Genomic DNA, 20,071 nt, shown 5'->3' with positions numbered 1-20,071 from the left:
GGTGAAAAGTCCGGTAAGACTGCGCTGGACGTAGTAAGCTCCCCACGAGGAGGAGAACCGCACGCTAACCAGGCACGCCTGGCACCTGCCGCGGGTGCAAAACCAACCTGCAGCCTGTTTACTAGTCAGTTTGTTATGCAGCCCAGCATCCCCCTGACTGATACACAGGAGGACTTTTCAAAACCCACCAAAGGTCTAGATCCCGCAGTCCGCGGAAGCATGCCAATCTCAACTTGCTCAATGAACAGAAAGTAACGGATAAAAGTCAAGGAGATAAAAGGAGTGGCAAGAACCAAGCTCTTACATTTCTGAAGCAGAAGGGAGGCGCTTCCTCGGTCCCATGTTGCTTGTGGTAATCGGCCCAGTCGAAGTCCTGGCCAGAGTAACCTGTGCAGGACAAAACACAGAGAAAACCCATGAACCCAGCCACATCGCGGACCAGTGAACCGGGGCGTGCCAGTGATCAAAGTGAGAAGGACTCCAACTACCGGCCCCCCGCAAAGGCGAAGCCCTTCCTCAGGCATCACGGTACGCCAGCTTTCAGGAGGGCTGCATGAAGCACTGTGCAAAGCGGAAAGGACCAGGGACGGCGAAGGCGTCCGCATCATCACGCGGTGCCTGACACCAAGCGGGAAGGGGCGGAATTTACCCCCGTCGGCGCGGGCCGGTGAGCACACCTGCTCTGGCGGAGAACAGACGAGACGGGCTGTCACACGAAACACAAACGCGCGACGCATTTTGCAGAAACACACGGTAACACGTGCCTTCATGTCAACTCTGAGTTCATGTGAACTTACTTCTCGGTATCTTCGTGAAGACCGTGAGATTTTATTGATAAACAACATAAGAGGGGGATAATTTTTTTAAGGAGGAGCAGCAGGTAAAACATACAGCAAAAAAGGAGCTGAGGTTCTTGGGAGAAAGCCCCCGAAGACACGGAAGGAGGGAAGGAATAAACCTCAGAACTGAGCTGTGGAGGAGGAAGGGAAATGCGAAGTGGGGAAGGGGGGGGCTTCCTTCCTGGGTGCAGTGCTGGGGGCACGTCTGGGACACCAAGGGACAACGCTGACAAACGGCTATTCACACGTCCTCAATTTAGTGAAATACAGATCTTATCAAAGTGGTTTTTTTCCTTTCTTTAGTCATTTCTTTTTTTGGTGGGGGGGAGACAGTTATACAAAATATGTCCGTCACGATCGCCATGACAAGACACAGGAGAAGTTTAAAACGCTAAGTTGAGTGTATGGTTGAACCTAGGTCAGAAAACAGCTCTTAACAGAGTGTCACTGTCATTTCCTGTGAACAAAGGAAGGCAGCGGAAACGACCTACAGAACCATTCAGGATTATCTGGAACTGTGAGGAAGGTCCCTATAATCATTTACTGCTCCCCCTTTATTGGTGTAAGCATAAGTAAAATAAATCCATAAGAGGCTTCTTAAGTATACTTTTAACCCAAGCCCCCCGATTTCTTTTCCCCGTACCATCATAAATTCAACATCTGCAAATGCATTTAACATGGGGGATTCTGTTACCAAATCCCACAGCTGCAGAGAGACTACAGAAATTCTCTGTTGAAGAAACAAGATACTGTCTGCGTCTCACCCCCATTTGTAATTGAAGTGAGTTCAACTTACTCACTTTTTTTTTTGAAGATGGGAGTGGAGGTTAATCAAGAAGGCAGCTGAACAGCAAACCATCTTCTGATATAACATAAAATGTAGGTATTCTGTATGGCCAGTATCTGTTCAGATAAAATTTTCCAATTTGGGGGTCACCTCTGCTCCCCCCAGAGACAGACACGGAGCCGGCTTTTCTGCCACATTCATAACCACCAACTTCCAGTGGACTTCAATCCATTCCGTAAACGTCGTGCTCATGGTTTCTTGGACCCACATTCAACCCTTCCCTTCCAGCCTCCAGGACTCTCTACAGGGAGCCACTTCCAATCGGTAATTGCAGGAGAGAACCGAGTCTGGCTGGGTACCTAAAAGAGTAATTACCTCCCCTGGAACTCCCTGCTTTCCTTGAACATTTGGACAGCCTCAACTTCTCCTCCTCCTCCTCTTAAGGACTTGTATTCACTTCATCACTTAAAATTCTTCTCCTTGGGGCCGATAATGAGCTCCCTTTGTGAGGCAGTTTTGTGACAGTTTAGAAAATAACTGCTACATAAAAACAAATTGCTCCGGCTCGTCTAATAGAGACAACAGGGGTCAATTATTCTCATTCATCAACAGAGACAGAACAAGAAGTACTGAGACTTCACCGCGGCCAGGCGAGCATGTCTGAAACCCAGGAGGGAGGGGAACAGCAGAGGGGGAAAGAAAATAAAAGGAAATCAAAAAACCCCTTGGGCTATGAAAATCTGCAACGAGCTGCCAGGGAGACTGTCGAGCCTCCACCACTGGAGTTATTTAAGCTTTAATTAGTGTTTATTCTGAATGGAGTTCCAACTGTTACCGGTCCAAAAGGAAACAGGTCGATGACCCATTTCCTTACGATACAAATTAATGGACATAAAACAGCTCCACTGGCAAAGATGACTACTGGCAGTGCAAGTGGACAATTTTAAAAAAAAAAAAAAAAGCAATTTGGCAGTAAAAATGTTCGCGAACTTTGACACGATCATTTCACTTCTGGGAATGCACCCCATAAAAGCAATCCTGAAACCTGACCAAGTGTGACACTTTAAGATGCAGAGGCATTATTACTGATAATTCTGAGGGAGGGAAAAAAATCTTTACATCCAAAAATACGAAATGATACGAAACTTATCCAAGTCCGTGGAAAGTCACGTGGGCGTGAACATGCATGTAGTTTATTTTTTAGAAATCATGGAAAAAATGGTAACTGCAAGTTCAGATGAAGAGACTGCTACAGGCATATACAGAATTACCCAATTTACATTCAAATATGCAAGAAAAAGATCAGGCGAAACGTAGGGAAAACTTACTAGGAAATATCTGGGTTGTAGGATTCTTGGATACCTCTCTCTTCTACCTCCCTGAATTTTCCAAGTTTTTACTAATGATCATAAATTATTTAAGTAATACAGAATTTCTGAAAGCTCAGCATCTCTGCCCTGTTTTAAAAGACAAGGCACCGGTCACTCGATCCAGAACCACAGCATGACAGCCTCCCCTCAGCATCCTCCCTTTCTCTCTTTTGCTAACAGAACCCTGACTGTATCCAGTCCCCAGAGGAAGGCAGAGCTCCCCTCAGCACCAGGGAGTCAGCCATGGCATCCCCAAGACCATCATGGCAGCCTCACGCCCTTTGCTGGCGACTTGGGGTAGAGGAACGGGCAGGGTTTTAGAAAAGATTTCCCACTCAGAAACGAAAAGAGACCATGGGAATAACAGCTCCTGTTCCAAAAAAAAAAAAAGTACAATCTTAATAAAAAATAAAAACAGCCGAAGAATGTCACATTTGCCATCTACCTGAACGGCAAAAATGAAGAACAATGAACACAAATCCACCCCTGTCAAGGCTGCTGGGAAACGGGCCCTGTGACACACTTCTGGCTGGGGCAGAACTTGAAAAACCACTGCAGGTGCTCATTTGGCAACGCGTTATCAAATCTTTAAGAACAGGTCTGCTCTCTGGTCCAGCCATCCGCTCATTCATGTACTCATCCATCCAAACGTACTTTTATTAAGTGCGCGCCCTGTGCTGCACATGGTTCTAAGACTAGAACTTTTGTTCACAGAAATGATCAAAACCGAGAAAGAATCCTTACCCTCTCAGAGCTTACATTTCGGTGCGAGGAGGCGGACGGCACAGCGGGAGTAAAAACTCAGATTGTCAGAAGTGCTACAGGTCTTAAATAAGGCAGCCAAGAAGGACAACCCCAGTAAGGTGACCCCAGTCAGACTGAAGGAGCAAGAGGAGGGGACAGCCAGTGCCGACGCCCCGAGGAAGGGGCGCGCCGTGGTCCCGGGAGGGCTGGTGTGACTGGGCGGACTGAGGGCGTCTCAGGGCAGCAGGCCAGTCAGGAGTGCTGTAGGCTGTCGCCAGGACCTGGACCCCCCCCTGGCCACTGAGCCACGTGGGGTGGCCCTGCGCAGCCTGAGCAGAGGAGGGGGCAGCTGTGGTTTACGGTTTAACACCATCAGTCTGGCTGCTGTGCTGAGAGTGGGCTGAGGACACTGGAGGCCACTGTGTTCCCTGGGGGAGACGTGAAGCCCACCTGACGAGGAAGGTGACAGGATAACCCCAGGTCACCCCCCGAGAACGTGGACTGGATTCACTGACAGACTCCGTAGGGGGGTGAGAAATACAAGAGTCCAGGGGAACCCCGTCTTCAATGGTATTTACAATTCTGTATTTCATTTCTTAAAAACCTGACTCAGATATGGCAAAACGGTAGCATCAGTTCATTCAAGGCAGGAAGTCCACGAGTGCAAGTTTATTATTTCTTTATCCCCATCGGCATGTCTGAAATATGAGATGACAGACAGGATTAAGTTCCATCAGTCAGGGTCTGAGGAAAAGAGAACACCCATCAGGGTTCACCACTCTGCGTCTCAATGATCATTAAAAAGCACGTTACTTTTTACATTAAGTTACGTCTATGTGTCTATCAGGATGGCCAGAGGGCAGAGGCAACGTGCAAACACAAGAAGTTTACCTTATCTTCTGCTCACACGTTTTACAACAGAAACGTTCCAGCTCAACGTTCTCTACAGAGACCCCCGGCTTGGGACGGGCTCGCTGCTCATTCTGCGACTAACCTCTGACGTTATGCGCAAGGAGGCTGATGAAGCGATTTTAAAATAGCAAGCCAGGGCTGTTAACCTGGACGCGTTTCTGCTTGTTTGGTCTGATCACTTTTCAAAGTGCCTTTAATATTGTTGTTTGTTGGGTTTAAACCAAGGGAGTAACATTTCCACGGGGACAACACTAAATAATTGCAATCCGTTCCAGCTTACACTGTTCGTATCTCAAGTCTGGGGACAGATTTTTTTTTAAATAGGAATGGAGTCAAAACAGAATAAACAGGGATTTACGTGCTTCGCACATCTCCTGTGCCACCAGGCGTCTTGTTTCATCAGCTGCTTCCTACCAGGGAGTGAGTGGGTTACCATCTCTTGAGGGTCAGGGAACAGGCTGTAATTGTAAGCAGTCTTCATGGTTCTAACAGAAACCTACACAATGTAATAAATCCTTCTGCGGCAGACATATCTGCAAGAAAACCTCTGAACTAAATCATACGTACTTCTCAGAATTTAAGTTAAAAATAACAAACTTGAAAAAAAAAGCATACAGTTTTATAGTTTTAGCAAAGATTCTCAGACCAGATGTTGACATATATGACATACAACAAGTGACCTCAAAAAGAAAGCATAAGATCATCACAGCCGCCCGCGGTGCGTGATGACCCCAGGGCGGAATGGCGCTCAGCTGGTGCGGGCTCACCTCCCAGTACAGTTACCACCACGAGTCATCCAATCCCCGGTGACGCGGAAAAGTTAGTGCAAAAGCCCTGCTCTATTTGAGGTTATTGGTTTATTTTTCTAAACTCCTTCTGATTTGCTGTTTCATCGTTCCCTTTCTTTCCCTTCCCATCCTCTCACCTCTCGCCTTACTACCTCTCCCCCAGACAGACCTCAGACCTACAGGGACAGCGTATCACGTCCCTAAGGATAGTCTGGTGCGTTCTCAGTAACGGTTTACGGATCTCAGCTGAAAATTACTTTCATGCACCCTGGTTCCCAACTTAATTATTCTAAGGTCTTATGGCATCTCATTGCTGGACATCTGACAGCAACTGGGCTCTGGGGAAAATCTGACTTATTGGAAATAAATGTTTAGAGAGATGCTTCATTCGCGTGTTGTTACCTGGTTAGAGCCACTTCTCAGACTCGTTCAAATGTTTAACCCCCATCACTTAGCAACACGTACCCTCTCTCAACACACAGACACAACAACAGGGAACCGCGGTTTACGGGGGAGCCCAGGGCCATGCTCCCCACCAGGGGAGGGGGCCGCACAGACTCCACGTCAAGCTAACCATGAAACGCACTCCTTTCCCACCACATCTAAGGTGTTTCCAGCATCAGCTGCTCCAGATCAGCAAAAGCATCACCACCCCGACAACACGACGCCCTCCTGAATCACCCAAACCCCGTACATCGTCACAGAATACAAACCTTTGGGAGGTGTGAGATCGACTCCGTTTTTAAGGCACCACTGGACTGGCAAAATCCCCAAAGAATCCGCATGGCACAGCATTGAGAGTTTACTAGGTTCGGGTCTTAGGTCATCAATAGTCACTTGAAAAAAATGATTGTTAAAAACCTGAAAGAAAAGGCAACAGAGCCGGGAGTTAATTCCTTGGGACTAACAGATAAGGGGAGCAAGAAACACTGGCATAGCTTGCAAATGCAGTAAGTACATTTCACCCCAATGACCGCGACACCAACCGGCATTTCAGTGTTTATCACGAAAGTGGTCCAGTTATTTAAAAGTTCATTGATCCCTTCGGACACATTAATGGAAAGTAAACAAATAACTAGAATATGTACGAGACAAAGAAGGAAAAAAAACAGCAGTTACTTTAGAGAAATAAACCCACAGCCAGAGCCAGGAGAAAACACACTGACGAAGCTGGGCAGACCCCGCCAAGACGGCTTTCTCAGCGTCCCCAGCAGACACCCACGCCCTGGCACCGCATCATTCAAGAACGCCCACAATCTGGCTTGGAGACGTCCAGCCTCACCTGGCATCCCGTCCCGCCCACCACCCTGCCCTCCAGCCCAGGGCGAACTCGTTCACACCAGGCCATGTCCTGACCCAGCGTTCTCAGAAGCCTGGAACAGCCCCTCCACCGTCCGTGTGTTTTTCAGGGTGCATCCCGAAAGGCAGCACCCATCCACCCCAGCGAAGCACCAGACATGTGCCCCAGAACCGACAACCCTCATTTCCCCCTGTGGATGGACACCACGTCTCTCCCTTCCAGCAGACCCCAGTCCTGTGAGGACGGCATCCTCTTTGTTACCCACCAAGATATTCCCACAATGCACAGAAAACACTCCGTGCACAGGAACCAGATAAACATCCACGGAGTGTAAGAAAGAACATCAGTGAGGAAGACAAAGAGAAACAAGCCACCTTGATGGAAAAAGCAGAGTGCAAGCATCAGGTGGACCACCACCCAGAAAAGCGTGCTGGGCTTAAGGAACCGAGTACGTGAAACAGACCGGGGGGAGAAATCACTTTCCCAACTCGGCAGACAGACCCCGTCTTTGTGAGGCAGCCCGGCACTCTTGCACTAAGCTCTGAGTCCTGGCTCCTCCATTCACAGAACACTTTCTGCCATCAACCTGGCTCGAAGCTGAGCAGGAAAGGAACTCGCTTCAGTTCCTCCTGATGTGAATTTCAGCTAAGGAGCAAGTTACAGTTACGAAGGTGACGATATACAACTCATCCGGGGTTTACTTTAATGCCCACAGGGACACGCAGTGACTTCAGTGTCACTACGGCTAGTAAGAGATGGTGGCCCTGTGCCGGGGCTGAGTTCACTGCTGGAAACCCACAGTCCTGAGTCTGAAATGCCCCCACCATCTCTCGAGGACCCAAGAGTCCACACGCTGTACTCCCAGCAGACAAAGGACGTCCTCCCCATCCTTTACAAAGTGGGCATCGAACACACTCGCTCTGTGATACCAGGGGTAAGAAGGGGGCTTCAGACAGCGCTAGACGGGGGAGACGGCGCCCCCGTGGGTTTACCCGGCGTCTCGGCAGAGCCTCACACCTGCGGTTTCCACCTGCTTGGCTGGGAGCGGGAAGACTCAGGTGGCCCACCCGGGGGGGGGGAGGGGAAGGCAGGCGAGGGGCCTCACCTTGGTCACAGAGGCAGGGCAGACACGGAAGGGCTCCCTCACATTCACCGCCTCAAGCTTCATCCCAACCGTGAAGAAATGGCTTCGCAAATCTGCGTGGTCCTGCAGGGAGAAGGACGAGGAGACTGAGAGCGACGGCATGGTAAACTAGCTCGGTCCATAGGTCTGCGTGCTCCTCCTCGGACGTCTGACGGGGCGACTGGAGTCGGATGGAAAATGGTTAGCCCTCCCCGTTTCAGGCTTCTAACTATGGCGAGGGACCGTCGATCTAATTGTTTCCTACGGGCTCTAAACTGCTTTTCCAAGGGAAACGAGCCTTTGGCTGCCCTGCTGAAATGCATCCTAAGCTAAAAGCAAGCTCACACCGCCCCGTGTTCACCTTTCTGCGTGTGATCAGTGGAGCACAGCGGAGTAATAGAGGCGACCAGCCTGCAAAAACCCAGCAGGACCGTCCCCAAAAAACCTCACCTCTTGCTCCTGGAGGTGCTTTGCAGGGCCTCCGTGAGGACCGTGTGGGGGACACAGTTTGTCCCCGTCTCCTGTGTCTGAGAGCACACAGGTTATCACTTCTCAGTTCTGGCACTGGTATTTGGACACGTGTAGAGAAGGTGCCAAGACAGCCCCGTGCACCATCAGAAGCTGGCTTCCACCCTGTGAAGACGAGGAACCCCCACCCCGCGTCGAGTGAGTGCCTGGCAGCTTTACGGACGGACAGCGCACAGCGATCTTGGTGAGGGTGCATGGAGCATTCCCGCCTTCTCAGGAAAACAAATTTCAATTAACCACTTTAGCTCTACGGCAAAAGATGAGGCTGGCTGGACCCTGGATACCAGGATTTACCTTGCAGGGTGGAGGTCACCTCCTAACTCCCAGCCTGCGTGGACAGGACTGGATAAATAAGCGTGTTTGCAGCCTTGCCCCTGAGAATGTGAGAGCCACAGAGAAATCCCGCTGTTTCTAAAGACACCAGGTGAGCGAGAAGTACAGAATATCTGGGGGAATCCAGGACTTTCTTTCATCTGCAAATCTAAAGTGGATGTTTTCGTGGGGAGGGGTAATTAGGTTTATTTATTTTTCATTTATTTATTTTTTAATGGAGGGACTGGGGACTGAACCCAGGACCTTGTGCAGGTTAAGCACACGCTGTGTGCTGAGCTGTACCCTCCCCCCTCCGAAGTGTGTTTCATTAATTCGAAGGCGTCATTCTGTATCCAGCTCGGAAGAGTGCGCTGAGCCCGCAGGGCTGCACCTGCGCCCTCCACAAAGCCTGGTCAGCACAGGACCACGGAGGACACCAGACCAAAGAACTACTTAGAAAACTCACCACCCCTGCGCTGCTTCACCAAAGAAAGCACAGGTTATAAATGCCCTTGGAACCACAAGGACCTGTCATTTCTCATGGCTCCACAGCCATCTGCCAGACTCTGCACCCCGGAGACATGTAATGAATACATGCTGGGTCGGCCTGGGGCACACGGTGCCTCGTCCAGGGAGGCGGCTGATCAGAATGAGATAGGTGACGCCCTGGATGTGCCAGGACTTTACAGGACAAAAACTTGCTGACCTTTACAACCAACACTTTCATAAAGACCATTCTCAGGTGCGGGAGATGATTTCCTTTTTTTTTTTTTAAACACTGAAAATAAAAGCATTGATTTTAAAAAGCAACACACACCTTAACCCATCAGTGCTATTTCCTACATTCTGAGTTAAGCCCTAACCTAAACTGAATGCAGAGAAAGCTGGAGGATGGGGTTACCGACATCAAGAAGTTGACATTTAGTTAGAACGAGACTGAGGTGTGACAAATACGAACATAATGCTGAAAAAAGACGCCACCATATACTGAGTTGTTCTGAATTCAGAGGACTGACAGGTGTCCCACGTCATTCCACCTGTGAAGCAGAGGTCAGGACAATCGGACAACCTCAAAGCACCCCCCGGGTGCCCACTGGTCACCGAGGTGCCTTGGAAGGGACTGCGTGCCTAGAAAAAAATCCTGGGAGAATCAAGCATCACTACTTAAACACTGCTGCGCACAGCTGCGTTCACAGCGGTCACCCATGAGTGAGCACCAGCCCGCACTTGCCCAGCAGAGCAACAGAGCTTCAGGGCGGACACGGAGGTTCTTTATGAAACACAGTGACCATCAGGATGAATCTGCAGGAGGACGTGAAGAGGATTGCTAACGGAGAGACAGGAGACGGGCAAGAAGAAAGAATGTTCGATCACTGTGGGTCCCACTCATCTCCCGCGTGCCGCCTGGATCTGAACTCTCCGTTTACTCTGGAGGATGCTGGAAGCGTTGCTGGTTACGCTCTTACAATTTAGCGCGTGCCTGTCACAGGCTCCCGGAATAGCTGATGCATCCTGCCATCCCTGTTTCATCGGATAAATACACCCTACGTGACATAAAAATAGGGAGGATACTGCTTGGGGGAAGAAGGAGTTTGAATTAATTAACACAACACAATTTAAAGGCACTTGGTGAGGATTTTCACGTAAGACAAGCAGTGACCGACTCCCTGTGCAGAAACCAGATCCTTACCGCCCGAGCCCCACCACTGAAGCCACAGGAAACAGCCTTCGGTGGCGGCCGTCCGAGCATTTCTCCTTAATCTTCCGGTTCTTCCTTTTTGTTTACACTGATATTTCTTAAGTACAAAGTTTTTTCGTGCATCAGACACAAAAACACTGCACAGTAGAATTTTTCTTGTTCCGATATGCCTGTTTTCTGGGTCCGCAGGGAACTTAAACGTTGCATACGCATCTTTTCAGATGCCTCAATTAATTTGTACCATTTCTGAGAATAAGCTTCAGAGAAGTCAAAGGAAGGCTTTAATTAGCATTACGTTCAAATGGATACAATGACCTCTGCTTTCATTCCTTTATTTATAGCCGCATCAAACGCCACGCTGAAGAAGAACCTCAGTGCAACTCATCACATTCTTCCTCTTTGTTTTCCCAAAGATCTAGTGCTCTTACGTTCATTAGATAATTACTCTCATTACGTTGCTTTCATCTCAAAATGGACATTAGAACTCCAGCGTTTATTAAATCAATAGCACTTCTGACATTTCAGTCCCCTTGCACTGAACTAAATTTAGCCAAGGAAATATTTCTAACAAAAACGTAATAAAAAAAAACTATACGCTGAACACTAACAAGCGTTTGCATTTTTTTACTTACAGCTGTAAACAGCAATTTTATCAGCTGGTCGCGCATTCAATCAAGTTAAAAAATGGTCACGAGAAAGCGGAATGCTATGTACTTCGACTCGAACCACAGGAATTTATAACAGGCGATCACAGCAAGCTTAGTTTCACAGCCAGCCCCCAAACTGGTGCACTGGGTTGTTTTAAAACAACGCGGGTAATAAGAATGCCTTTCACTGATTAACACTTAGCACCATACAAGCATCTGTAAGTGGCAAGAAATCCAGCCTTCCTCACAGCACCGCTAGGGAAAAAAACAGAACAGGGCTGATTCTGGGGGCGCAGTGAACAGCGGTTATCACCCCGTCTGTTCTGGTGCTTAGGTGACTTAATTCTCTCCTAATGAGTGAGGGTGTCTCCCCATGCGTCAGCCTGACTCCTGTGGGCTAAAGAAAACTGGTCTCCCAGTTTATCCCTTTCTACCCCTTTTCCTCCCTGCTAACTGTAAATTTGCTTTTTTACATCTGTCTGTCTCTATTTTGTAAATCAGTTTGTTTGTGTCATTGTTTTAGATTCCACATATAAGTGGTATCATACGATATTTTTCTTTCTTTCTGGCTGACTTCCCTTGGTATGACGATCTCCAGGTCCATCTATGTTGCTGCAAATGGTATTATCTCACTCTTCTTTATGGCTGAGTCGTATTCCATCGTATAAATATATCACTTCTTCTTTATCCAGTCATCTGTCGATGGACATTTAGGTTGTTTCCATGTCTTAGCTATTGTAAATAGTGCTGCTGTGAACATTGGGTACTTCTCAAATTAAAGAGGACAATAATGCAGGTACTTGTTAACCTGCCCGCTGACCTGCCCCCGTGGCTGCAATGGGCTTGCTATTCTTAAAGAATAAGCTATCGTTTCAAACCCAAGACAAGCAGACCAGTCACCAGGGTTGGTGTGGGTCCTTGAGAGAGCATTAGCCATGAGGCTACCTTCACACACACACTCCAGAAAACCCGACTGCAACTGGCATAACCCATAAGGAAATCCACGGTGTCACATGAGAAAGAATTCCGGAGGAAGGAAGGGCACCTCCAGGCTGGTGAAGGGAGCAGCCAACAAGGTCACAAATGGCCCTGTTCTTTCCCTCCTCCTTCGTCGACACCCTTTATGGGACAGCCCTCCCCCAGTCCAGTGCCCGTCCTGGTCTCAAGATGATACAGAAGTTCTGGGATTCTCAGAGGAGGGAAAGAGAGCCACAGCTTCCTTCTGCCTCTTCTTAAAAGCAAGGAAACTTAGTCCAGAAACCACTCGGCTGATATCCTCACACGGTGCTGACCCCAGCTGGCCACAGGCCTATCCCTGAAGCAACACTGATGCAAACCGTGGGACACACTCCCGGCCTGCGGCAGGCTGCTCCTTCTGCGCCGGGGGCACCGCCCCATCCGGGAGGCAAAGGCATCCGCCAGTATTACCACAAAGCATCACCCAGTCCCCAGAGCCAACAGAGCCTCCGTCAAAGGCGACTGAAGAACCACCGCAATCCAGCTCACTTGCTGCCTGACAGGCAACACGTGATCCTCTCAGGACTCCCCTTCTGGTTCTTCGTTACGATAAGACCTACCGTGGCTCAGCCCCTGAATATCCTAGCTGACTTCCAGGGACCCTACAGAAGCCGCAGGAGAAAGCTGCGGCCGAGGGGATCCAACAGACGGGGCGTGTGGGTCCCGGTTCCACCACGCGCTCTGGGTGAGGGAGGACGTGGGATCACTCCTCGGAGTCCCGAGCGTGGCCAAGTTACAGCAACGCTGGTGACCCCTACGAGCCAGGTCACCCTGAGGACAAGGAGGCTACGGACGGCACCCGGTACCATCTTCTCCACACTGCCTGAGCTCAACAGTCAGAAGCAATCACCACCACCACCGCGACGACGTCCCGCTGACACCACCGCGACGACGTCCCGCTGACGCCACCGCGACGACGCCCCGCTGACGCCACCGCGACGACGCCCCACTGACGCCACCGCGACGACGCCCCACTGACGCCACCGCGACGACGTCCCACTGACGCCACCGCGACGACGTCCCACTGACGCCACCGCGACGACGTCCCACTGGAGGACGAGGTGGGAGTCCAGGTGACTCCCCAGGGTTTGCTTTTTCATTCTGTTCACTACCCCAGGGGGTCTGAAAGCGTTCACATGTATATTCAAGGTTATTCCCACGGTGTGTAACTGAGCACACAAGAACAAGGCTCTGGAACACGCCGGCCACACCGCGCTCACCACCCCAGGCAGCCAGACCTGCCGTCTCCCAGGGCCGTGGGAGGCCCAGAAACCACCAAGGTCCAGCAAGGGGGCTAATTTGTGCCAAACCACAAGCAAAGGGACCAAATGTTCCAAACTCCTTTGCAAATGAGAGTTAACGGGTGGCGCGTGTGCTTGTATTTACTTTTAGCACAATCAAGATGATGCGGGGGAGGGGAGTAATCCCGGTGGGATCTAGTGATCTCCCTGAGGACTCCAAGCCCAACATCTTCTTAAATACAAGGGGGCTTTAAGTCAGATTTCTACACTCCTAAACTTACTCACTCCTCTCTTCTCTAATGTTAAACGCAGAGCATCACCTGTTCGCGTGGAAGTTTATCTGATTGGTGTAACGGGTTCTCCTGCTTATAAACAGGAGGCAGAATTTAATCTTATCCTTGACTCTGTACCATCAGGACATGAAAATTCAGAGCAGGATGCCTGTCCAAGGAAGCAGAGAACTCACGGGACTGAAGGATTCCCACGCTTTTATTTTACGCCCCAAATTCCCACAAACCTCCTCACAAGGGTGCCTTTCCCGGGGAGGAGGGAGTGCGTGGAAGGTAGCCAGGGTCCCTGCCATACGTGGTCCCATTTTCCATTAGATCTTAAACCTCTGCAGACTCAGTGGCCTTAAACTTCCCTCTACGTCAGTCTGTCTCCTTGAGATGCTGCAATTTACAACTGCCTGTCTGTGAAAGAAACCACGGGGATTAAAAGCAAGACCTAATCTATTAAAAAAAAATCTACATGTGTTTTGAGGGGAAAAAATAATCTGCCTCCAACTGTCCTGTCATTTGTTATCAAATCGTCCACAGAAGGAAGAATTACAATCAATGCTTAATTGTTCTTACTAACAGCAAGTAGCAGGGACAACCTGGAAAAACTTAAAATGCGACCCGACAAACTCTGTGAAATGGGTCTGCTCTGTAAACAAGAGATTCCTGCCCCATCCTCACATTCCAACACCAAGTACATTAAGTTCATGCTAATATCACCCTGCCTTCCCTGAAACCACAGCAACAGGCGGGAGTTGGAACACTCAACGGCCAGCAGAAGCCATCAGGGAAGGACAGCTCACAGCACAGGTGACCAAGACTTGATGGCACTCTGAAATTCTTGATGTTTAGAATTAAAAGCGAGTCCCTATCTAGCAGGCTGCAGGCAGCGGCGCGGGGGGAGCCCCCCATCCAGCCACCGTTAGGGCGAACTCTGTGTATCTGGGCTTTGCGATTTTCAGAGTTGACCTTTCTCGTTGGACCGAAGTTGCCCTCCTTAGCAGGTCTTACAAGGTTTTCTGCAATGCTCATAAAAACACAGTGGTCCCCACGGTGCTTCCTGAGTTACGTCCTGTGTGGACTGCAGTTCGAGACCCCGGAGCACGTGAGAAAGAACACAAACAAGCCTCTCTCCTCCTGGTCTGTGTAAGCGGCGAAGGACCCGCACCACATCAACCGAGCTTCTCTGTGGTTCACCATCCCCGAGAGCCTGTCTAACAAACCTCCCCGAGTCTTTAAAGAGATGAGACCGACCGGGATGCTAACTGCAGAACCTGAGCTCCCAGGCCCGGCGGTGCGGTGCCGGAGCCCAAGGGAACGCAGCCTGGGGCTGGCCACTGGGCAGAAAACTCAGGAGTCAGGCTGATACCACCTGCAGCGTCACAGGGGTGCAGCCACCAGTCTGGTAACAACATGACGTATCGTCTGAGACAGACTTTTTTTTTTAATTGCAGCATAGCTGATTACAATGTTGTGTTAGTTTCACATGTACAGCGCAGTGATTCAGTTACACATATACATATTCTTTCTCACATTCTTTTTCACTATAGGTTGTTACAAGGTGTTGAATATCGTTCCCTGTGCTGTACAGTAGGTCCCTGTTTATCTATTTTGTGTATAGTAATGTGTACCTGCAAATCTCAAACTCCCAATTTATCCCTTCCCACCCGCTTTCCACCCTGCTAACTTTAAGTTTGTTTGCTGTGTCTGAGTCTGTTTCTGTTTTGTAAGTAAGTTCATTGGTATCTTTTCTTTTTTAGATTCCACATATAAGTGATGTATTTGTCTTCGTCTGTAAGACAGGCTTTCTTTCAAAGAACCATTTGGGTTCAACTTGGTGAAAAAGGAAACTGCAACCATGTGTCACACACACATTTATTGCTGAATTATTTGGTATCAGACACTCTGCCAGGTGGGGCAGGGAAGGTCACACCCAGGAAATTGCCTTCTCGCCCACACAGGGGGCCTAGAGCAAATTCTGGGGGAATCCATGTATCCCACCTGAAGGCCAAACCCAGCTGTGAGTTGTCTGCTGTATTTAGCTGCCGAGCGAGGGAAGAAGTCGGTCACCATAGAAACCGCAACCTGACCATCCTTCATCACAGCAGCTCGCACCCTCTCGTATCCCTTTGGCCGCACCAGACGGAATGAGAAAGGAAGGCTTTTCTCTCCTGGCCACCGTGAACCTCCTCCCTCTGACCTGTACCCCAGGTCTCGGATGCTGAAACGTACAAGGGGGTCTCTCCTCAGGGCTAAGTCTACAACCGCACCAACAGGTACAAAACTCAAAGCGGAAAAGGGCTAAAGAAATTAACAGATGTGGAAAGTTCCATGCATTGTGAGCACAGCCTGAACCCTCTTAACAGGGAAGAAATATGCGCACAGAATACCTTTCTTCATGTGTTTGTGTGAAGAAAAAACAATGGCCACATGTCGCATCTTTTTTAATCAAATTAGCCTTCTCTCAGCTTCCCCTTCCCTCTGTTTTCCCAACATTAATTTAGGAGTAAGTTATGCGAGTCTCTGAGTTTCCCTAGCTCGCGCTGGCCCAACACGCTGTGGCAGGAACTAACGGTGTCTTGCATGCTTTCTACGGGAGAAGACTCTTGGAAGTGTGTGTGTGGGTTTTCAGAATTCACCCCACGAGGCTCTCCCCTTTGCTGTCTTTGCCTAATGTCTTTTATTGTAATAAACTGTAACTGTGACCACAACGACCATGAGTCCTGGTCAACTGCCGAGTCTGGGAGCAGACCTAAGGATGAAGGCAGGCCACGGTTTCCGGCCTTCATCTTACTTCTTTATTTTATTATTTATTATCCAACTCTTTACCAAGAGTCCTCTGGACTCTTCTGCAAATCTCTAAATAAAATTTGGAATTCCAAACACACTAAGGATTGAAACTTTGGTAATGGGATGAAAATAATATTCAAGCAATTTCTTGACTTCAGGGGGTAAAAAATTTAAAAAATGGATTTTAGTGACATTTCAAATCATGTTCTTTCTGAGCAATTAGAAGGTGTGGTCAACTAAAAATAGACTTAACATATGATCCAGCAATCCCACTCCTGGGTATATAGCCAGAGGGAACTCTAATTTGAAAAGATAAATGCACCCCAATGTTCATAGCAGCACTATTTACAATAGCCAAGATGTGGAAGCAACCTAAATGTCCATCGACAGATGACTGGATAAAGAAGTTGTGGTGTATTTATACAATGGAATACCACTTAGCCATAAAAAAGAATAAAATAATGCCATTTGCAGCAAGATGGATGGACCAAGAGACAGTCATTCTAAGTGAAGCCAGAAAGAGAAAAAAAAATACTACACAGTATCACTCATATGTGGAATTAAAAAAAAAAAGGACACTAGTGAACTCATCTACAAAACAGAAACAGACACACAGACATAGTAAACAATCTTATGGTTACCAGGGGGGCAAAAGGAGTAGGAAGGGATAAATTTGAGAGTTTGACATTTGCAAATGTCAGCCACTATATATAAAAACAGATTTAAGAAGTTGCTTCTGTCTAGCACAGGGAACTATGTTCAATATCTTGCAGTGACCTTTAATGAAAAAAAATATGAAGACAAACATATGCATGTATATGCATGACTGGGACATTGTGCTGTACACCAGAGATTGACACATTGCAATTGACTGTACTTCAATTAAAAAATTAAAAGTAAATAGACAAAATGCAAAAAAAAAAGGCGCAGTCACACCTGGGGGCGGCTGGAGAGCCCTGCGTTCCCCGGGCTATCTCTGGTCCCCTGGGGGACAAGGACTGTACTTCAATCACCCGGCCAACCCGGGGCTGCCACTTCTTACCTGCAGCTCTTTTTGATGTACTCACGAGCTGTCAGTGACACTTCCGTGATTTAACGTTTGCAAACAAGAGGGGTCACAAATGTAGATTACAATTTACAAGAACGGCAGAGGATGAAAAGCGGCATTAATTATAAAAGGCTTATGAGTGTCTGGCACGTGAAATACCAAACTAATTATAGTTAGACAAGAGTCTGGTCTCCCTAGGCCCTACTTTTAAAACCTAACTGAATTCCCCCAAATCCACTCCTTATGTTTTAGCAAATACTTAGTGAATTAAAATGGAAGCAGTACAGAAATCCGCCGGCCAAAAACTCAATTAGCCCTGTATTCACTTCATTTTTCACGACAGAAACTCTGAGAGAGACCCACCCTACGAATTCTTTGCGAAGACAAAAGAGAAACACTTATAGAAACTGGGGCATTTCACTTCACTTGACAGGATGTGTCGTAAGTTAATCAAAGGATGGTTTGAAAAGGAAACATAGTAATAAGCAATAAAGAAAGCCAGCTGAGAGACCACACTGACCTGTAGTACCGGAATACATACTCAGTATTTTTCCTAAAACAAATTACCACTAATATATGGATTGGTCTCAGCAAATCTATTAGGTCTGTAAATAATGAGACTGGTTTTCAAGAGAAAAAAATGCATACCTTATTGTTCAGTAACAAAAAATCTTCCATAATCCTTCCTCCTTTTTTGTTACCCATTTCATAAATGACGTGTCTTTCTTCTAAATACACACTTTGTATAAATTTTGAAGATTATCTGCATTTTCCCAATAAGGGAAGTCAGAATTCTCAGTAAAATATAGCATTCAACCAATTTTTTTATTAAATGCCCACGCCATATGTCCTGCAGGCACTGTGAAAAGTAGAAATTATCTGCTATCTATTCGTAAAGCAATTATTAATTATAAACAAAATCCTGGGGGCAATGGTAATTCTAGGTACTTCACAAAAGTAACAATCTGAATTCTAACAGAAAAACTTATTACAGACCAGTGGTTCCCCCTCCCAGTCTCCTCTGAAGAGGATGAAACAGATGGTCCCCGGTCAGTGGGTGCCAGAAAGAACCCCTCGTGGAATCTCCGGGCCCTCTTCTCACCACCCAGCACCTAGAACGCTGGCAGCTGGACCTTGAACCCCAGGCGGGAAGTTGAAACTGTCCTCCTTGGAAATCAGCTAAAGAGGAAAAGTCACCATAAAACGAGCAAACCACCACGGTCCCCGGACATGGACCAGCCCTGCCCTCAGCTTTCAAATCCCCTCTTACTTCAGAGCAGACAGTCAGGATTTTCAGAGACCCGAGCAAAGCCTCTGGCAAGAAAGACAGAAACCAAAAGCAACGTGCAGAAAACAAACTACTCAAGGAGAAGAAACTTTTTTAAAAAATCAATTAATTCCAAGAAGATCCACTCCTGCTTTCAGTCCGCAAGAACAGAGCCTTCAGAAAAAAAAAACGCCCAACAGATGCTCATAAAAACAGCAGCACCCAGGTGTGGGGAAGCCTTCCGACGGTCCAGCAGACAGAGGAGAAAACGAAGAACCGAAATGAATAGAGGGGAAAAAGTGACAAAGCCAGCCAGGGAGTCCCGCAACCACACGGTCACAGACGAGGAAAGCAGCCGTGGAAACTATCATTTAGCACATGAAACGAACTAAGTCAGACAGAGAGAGACAGGTGATCATATGACATCACATACATGTGGAATCTAAAAAAGAATGATACAAATGAACTCATCTACAAAACAGAAGCCGACTCACAGACATAGAAAACAAACTTACGGTTACCAAAGGCGAAAGTGGGGGAGGGATAAATTAGGAGTTTGGGATTAACATATACACACTACTACATATAAAATAGATAAGCAACAGGAACCTACTGTAGAGCACAGGGAACTATATTGAATACCCTGCAATAACCTATAGCGGAAAAGAATCTGGAAAAGAATATATAGAGATACATATATATAACTGAATCACTTTGCTGTACACCCAAGACTAACGAAACATGGTAAATCAACTACACTTCCATTACAAATGTTTTTTTAAATATCACTAAGGCCACTGGGAAGAGAGTGGACACCAGCTGCAGAGGTCAGGGGAGTGAGGCGGGTAGAGCCAATTCATGGACAATTAAAACTCTTTTTCACAATTTGTATTATTATTATTTTCTTTGCAGGGGGGAGATATTATCAGGCAAGGAAAGAAGGAGAAGAAAGGGAGGGAGGAAGGAAAGGGGGAGGACAAAGAAGTGTTTGGTCACTTAGCAAAAAAAAAAAAAAGCCCCAAAATACATTGCACGATCAGCGTGCCTGTTACTGCCAATAATAACTAGCTTCAGAAAAGGTCTCCTAAGTCCAGAGTCACCAACAAGGGAAGTGCTGAACAGGCACGTCGGTGATTTGCCCTGAGGGATTAAGGTTTGAGTGAGGACCTCAGCGAGAAGTCCAGGAAGTCCAGCCTCATACTCCTGCTGCGGGTGGTGCAAAAACACCACGGCAATTTCATTTTCCATACGAAATATCTACGGCCCTGCTGAAACTTCTTCCAGCCCCACTCGGAACTGGAAAGCAAGTTAACGTCAGTAACCCCACATACAAGTTTCCAAGAGGCCATCGACGTGGTACCAATTTCCCACCTAGTCCAGC

The 20,071-nt window shown here is 47.8% G+C and overlaps 1 protein-coding gene across 4 annotated transcripts in view; it reads right to left on the bottom strand.

Moving 5' to 3' along the window:
* The window catches only part of SFMBT2 (Scm like with four mbt domains 2), a 149,971-nt gene that overhangs the window by 50,025 nt on the left and 79,875 nt on the right, over positions 1-20,071 (bottom strand). For all 4 annotated transcript variants that reach the window (XM_072954947.1, XM_072954946.1, XM_031670859.2 and 1 more), the window contains 3 exons: positions 7,846-7,947; positions 6,154-6,301; positions 305-387 (listed from right to left, as the gene is read on the bottom strand). In XM_072954947.1, the coding sequence (XP_072811048.1) occupies positions 305-387; positions 6,154-6,301; positions 7,846-7,947 (333 nt within the window). The remainder of the gene's footprint in view (positions 1-304; positions 388-6,153; positions 6,302-7,845; positions 7,948-20,071) is intronic.

This window comes from Vicugna pacos, chromosome 35, assembly GCF_048564905.1.
Source record: "Vicugna pacos chromosome 35, VicPac4, whole genome shotgun sequence".
Lineage (NCBI taxonomy): Eukaryota > Metazoa > Chordata > Mammalia > Artiodactyla > Camelidae > Vicugna > Vicugna pacos.
The sequence above is the reverse complement of the archived record's forward strand: the minus strand, read 5'-3'. Positions and strand labels throughout refer to the sequence as shown.